The following is a 5,138-nucleotide window of genomic DNA, read 5'->3' as shown; positions in this document are numbered from 1 at the left end:
CTTTACTAAAGAACGGAAAGGCCGAGAACGAAAGAAAAACTTTTTAAATTGAGAAAAAAAGGTCAAATTTACAATACATAGTAAACTGAACCACCAAGCGTCTCCACCCTCACCGAAACATACACAAAGAAAGAAGAGAGGTGTAATGTACTGATATACGCTCTACACTACCACAATAACAAAAAACTACAAATACAAATTTTTGGAGCGAGCGCAAATATCACCCCCTTTTGGTCTTGAAGCAAGTTCAAATTTTACGAATACGTAAGGTAAAACCATTATGTTTGAATGTGATCAAACGTTGTCGAACAACACACAAATATCAAATGTTACCGAAATAAAGAGGAATATATTATTACTCAGGAGCTGGTTGTTTTATTTTAATATTTAATCAAAATACCTAGGATCACGAGAAAACTTACAAATACATTTTTTATTATACGGTTGGTTAAATTCAAATCAAGCAAAACATTGTAAAACGACCGAACACATAATTCAAAACAATGAGAAAAACGAGGATGAAATCTGCGGTTGGTTTTTCAATTCCTATTTCGGACATAATTGGCCAACTGTGATTATCATTCAAATAAAATGCGTGAAACTAGATGTGTTATGCATCCCCATATTCAATTTAAGGCAAAAAGGTGATTATTCCCGAGAAAATTGATGAAAAAATAATATAGGCCTGAAAAAAAGTTATCAGCATGCGGGATTGGATTAAGCCCTTTGCGTTTTAGAGCCTTTGTAAACATTGGCGTGTTTCATTTTCCATTTGGGCCCTATGTCAAACGACCAAACACGACGGCAGGATTTGTTTTTGTTATTGTTTTGTTTTTTGGCCTCGTAGGCCAATCCAAAACAAATTTCGTTTTCGTGTTGGGCCGTTTGAATCAAAAATATATTTTCGCTCGTTTATGTTTGTTAAAGAGTTAATATCGCGTTTTTTCTTATAATTTCTATTGTACATCGAGTATTCCTTCATTCCAGTGGGTAAGTTCTAACTTTTAGTATTTTAAAGTGCATACTGAAGTTCTTTTTTTTGCAGGAAAGTTCGTGATCCTTAGATGACTAAAAAAGCCCACCAACTTGGATAATTATGGCTGGTAGGTGCTCCAGGAAAAAGGGTGAGGAAGAAATAACGTTGTACGATGCCGACGGAGGCGATTGTTGCATTCGCATGTTGCAGCCAAATCGCATGACTATCTTTGTCGAACCTGTACGTTGCCTACGGGTCGATGGCAACGACGGCTTGACCGGCTACAACCAGGAGGAAAAGGAGTCATCGGTGCGAATGTACTTAAACGGGTAGATTCATCGGAACTTGCGACATGGAATAGCAAAGAAATGGTTTATCTAATAAATTTATGTAAATAGTTCGTGTTTTGTGTTTCTTTAAAAAACAGAAATTGACTAGAATCATAGCGATGCACGTCTTTAGGGAGTGTAGGAATTGGCCAGAAATACTGGGAAATATTTATTTTGAATAAATCTCTGTTAGTGGAAAGGTTAATTCGTTAATTGGAGACGTCGCAGGTGGTGTTCGAACGTGGAGGATTTCGTCCGGATCAGTCGAGGTGGCCCGGTTAAGTTTGTCAAAGGACGAAGAACACGTGCAGCTGCTTCTGGTAGCAGTTTCTTCCCAAAAGTTGCCTTTATCGCTTCTTCACCAATACCCAATACTCCTCCTCCTTGTCGAAGCAGTCACAGTCACCTGAGTTTATGATCGCGTCCGAGGGCAGCATGTTCTCGTTTCAAACACTGACACAACTGCCACTCCGGATCAATGTTCCGGCGACGAAAATTTAATGTGGTGCTCGTGCCGTCGGCCCCGCTCGTGTGGCCACCGTTTGTTCCGGAGCTGATCCCTGACGTAGTCGTTGGCGGGGATAGGTTCCACCCTGCTGATCTAGTGAACAAAGTACGTAGCGGAAGAGCTCCGCCTGAATAGAATACTCGAGGATTGATTGGAGCAAAACTCAGACGAGAGAACCGGTGCCTTGGTCGTTCAGGCTGTCGGAGAACCTGCCACTCATATGACACTGGAAACTTTCCATTTTGCAGGTGTCCTCTAAGAACCTAAAGCATGAATATATTTTTACCAAGCCGGTTCCGCTAGCAGACTTACACTTGGGCAATCTGAATACAATTCGGTGACATTCAAATTGCATTTCATTTAATTAAGTAAAACATCTCCAGAACCATGGGGAATCACATCTAGGAGGGAAGAATTGGCCAGAAATGACTGGGATTTTTCATTTGGGTCAAAACAGCGATTTTAAAGCAGAAGGCCAATGTTGGTTTCGATTCTTGTTTGCAAACAAAATCTTGATTGTCCCTGGCCCAAACACGATTCCAAAACAAAACAACCCAGTTTTCACATTGGACCTTAGAAGCAAAGGGTCTATGAGGATTTTGAATACAAACACAATGTAATTGACTTTGGCCTTATGTAAAATAGCGATTTTTCAAAGAAACATCACATTTTTAATACTTTTCTCGATATGTAGGGATAGTTTAACTCCCTTAGCATCGATTACAGAGAAAATCTGGTTTGTTTACATTTTTGACTTTGGTCCTTTTACATTGTTTTGCTTGAAATGAACTCGAATCGAAAAGGTTTAAATAACTCAGAAATAAGCTTTTTTTGACAAGCGTGTATCTTACGCACACCCCTGCACAAAAACGAGATCCACAAAGAAAATAACAAACAGAGGAAGTGAAACACGCCGAACTGTGTTTGTGTGTTGTGGCAGCTCCACCAAACATTTATAACAAAAACATCACAACTCCTAGCATGTTATCGGGAGAAGTGTTCTGAAAATGTACGCTAATGGCTACAAATACTGGCTCGCCTACAAGAAAGGCACTTCAGGGTAAGTTTATTGAGCGATAAGAGGTCGTTTCTTCAACTACAGCATCATCAATTTTAACTACCTACACGGGGAAACAACCGATGGCGAGAAAGAAGCATTCTACTACACAGAAATTGAGATCCTACTGATCCGGATCCCACAAACGGATTTTCTAAAATCCTCAGGTACTACCGGTGCTGTCGCTACAAAACAAACTGCCCGGGGCGGTGCGTTATGGACGAGGACGGTGTCATCCGGAACACCACCGTCCACAACCACCCGCCGGAAGCGGATCGCGTAATCGTGGACCACTTCCGGAAGGTGCTAACGCAGCGAGCCGCCTCAGAGCGAACGGATCTGCACGTGATCTATCTGGAGGAGGCCACCAATCGACACTCGGACGCTTCGCTGCTGTACACGTTCTCGCAGGCCGAGTCCTGCATGCGGAAGGCTCGCCGGAAGCAGCATCCCCAGGAACCGACGAGCATCGGCGAGCTGAGGGAGTTTTTGGAGAGTTCGGAATTGTTTAGGATACACAGCGGATCCAGCTGGGATGCGTTCTATCAGAGCAGTTTGGAGGTGCAGGACGCGACCTGTGTGGTGCTTTGGCATAGCAGAACCGTGGAAGCGGTGGGGAAGATGGACGAAATCTACGTGGAATGTATCAGTTTGAATCGGTATCATCTGGTTGTTGGAGTTGCGGGTCATAGAAACAGCTGCCTTCCAGTGTTTTACGCGATCATGACTGACAAGACCTACGCTGGGTTGGTTGCAATCTTTTCGTACATTCGAGAACAGCTTGGTTCTTTGGTAGAACACGCACTCATCCTGACCGATGCCGACTGTTTGGTTCAAAACTCTCTGGAAACATCCTTTTCGGAGGCAACCGTTAAGGTTTACTGGTATCACTACACGGAAGCCGTGCAAAGGCGAATGCGCCAACTAGGCTTGGGCCGTGAAACCACCAAAGGACACTCGTGCAGTGCGTTGCGGATGCTGCTGGTTCTACCGCTGCTTCCGGCCAACTACATCACCCCCGGATTAGAAGCTCTGAAGAAGTGGATGCAGGACAAGCAGGTATGATAGTTGCTTCTTTGTCTTTAATTGCAATTATATTCTCAACTTTGTTGTAGATTTTTTCGGAAAAGTTCTGCCACCTGTGCGACTTTGTGGAGCAATCCTGGATTGGAACCGTTGGCGCCAAGAAGTTGTCCATGTTTGGTCAAATGCAGAGCACTTCCGGAACGGCAAAGACCTTCCTCAAGGAGCTAAATAATCAGGACATAGCTCAAAGTAACACAATCTGGCAATTGCTGGAAAGCCTCACCCAACTGGCCACCAAGCACTTCGTGAAGCTTTCCAAACGCAACAAACGACCCCTGAACACCGAGCAGTCCACAAAACAGCTCAAAAAGCTTCAACAGGTACAAGTAACCGTCATCAGCAACGCCACCCAGCAGTGGATCAAAACCGCTGTCCACCTGAGGAATCCGCTGCAGTTCCTGCAACTCTGCAGTCATTGCATCAATGACTCGCTGATCATGGAATCGATTCCGGGAGTACCCGCGACTTCCTGTAGCAAAACGAAGGTGCCTTCAGCGGTCGAGCCGGTTCAAACCGTGCAACAACCGCTCCCCGTTAGCATTCCAGCGAACGATCCACCTCCGTTGGCGTTCTTTCCCAAGGTGACGGTACAGCGGGCTGAACGAGCAGTTCAAATAAACTACAGTCGAACGGAACCTCCGCCGCTGGTGCCGATTTCGACCTGTAAGATTCCTCCATGATTTGATTTAAGGAACTAATCTTAAGAAACTGTGATATAGAAATACACCGCATCAGTCTTAAAAAAATGTATATTTTAACGAAAATAAAGTGCATTGATGATCTTAACCAGCCTACGGTAGATAATTTTCCGCCAATGTTTCCAGCTGGTTCTGCTGGGCTCGTTTCATTTTGTAGGTTCTCCGCACCGGTTTTTGTTGCTGTTTGCGCGCTCCGGATAGGTTGGCAAAGTGTTGCTCCAGGACTGGTTTGATTTCGAGCTGTGAAAAGAAAGTTAAACATTGTTTAATTTTGTTGTGGATAAAATAAAAAATTAATAATTTTTATCTGCATTACAATGGATTTAGGGGAAATATACTTATTTTGTCATACTAAACCATTCAACCTAATGGACGTAATTTTTGAACGATCTCATATTTCTCGTATTTCCCCCAGATTTATTATAAGGCAAGGGTCTTATAAAAAAACGTCAAATAACATCAACACATCAAAAACGACGGATTA

The 5,138-nt window shown here is 43.2% G+C and overlaps 2 protein-coding genes and 1 long non-coding RNA gene across 4 annotated transcripts in view; 2 read left to right on the top strand and 1 right to left on the bottom strand.

The window, feature by feature from the left end:
* LOC120414391 (5'-nucleotidase domain-containing protein 1) overlaps positions 1–5,138 on the bottom strand; it is a 313,824-nt gene that overhangs the window by 286,328 nt on the left and 22,358 nt on the right. The window contains exon 3 of one of the 2 annotated variants that reach the window (XM_039575566.2): positions 4,688–4,894. The exons of the other annotated variant lie outside the window; for it this stretch is intronic. The gene's annotated coding sequence lies outside the window, so the exon portion shown is untranslated. Of the gene's footprint in view, positions 1–4,687; positions 4,895–5,138 lie in introns of those variants that run through there. 2 annotated transcript variants of the gene reach the window in all.
* Positions 519–1,376, top strand: LOC128093447 (uncharacterized). The gene is made up of 2 exons (XR_008212475.1): positions 519–990; positions 1,046–1,376. It is a non-coding gene; the product is annotated as an uncharacterized LOC128093447 (long non-coding RNA).
* On the top strand, positions 2,768–4,768 carry LOC120414390 (uncharacterized). The gene is made up of 3 exons (XM_039575563.2): positions 2,768–2,873; positions 3,038–3,929; positions 3,986–4,768. Exons 1-3 carry the CDS (start codon positions 2,821–2,823, stop codon positions 4,634–4,636), a joined length of 1,596 nt encoding a protein of 531 aa, XP_039431497.1. The 5' UTR covers positions 2,768–2,820; the 3' UTR covers positions 4,637–4,768.

This window comes from Culex pipiens, chromosome 3 (assembly GCF_016801865.2).
Source record: "Culex pipiens pallens isolate TS chromosome 3, TS_CPP_V2, whole genome shotgun sequence".
Taxonomy (NCBI): Eukaryota; Metazoa; Arthropoda; class Insecta; order Diptera; family Culicidae; genus Culex; species Culex pipiens.
Note: the sequence above shows the minus strand (reverse complement) of the source record. Positions and strands in the feature narration are given on the sequence as shown.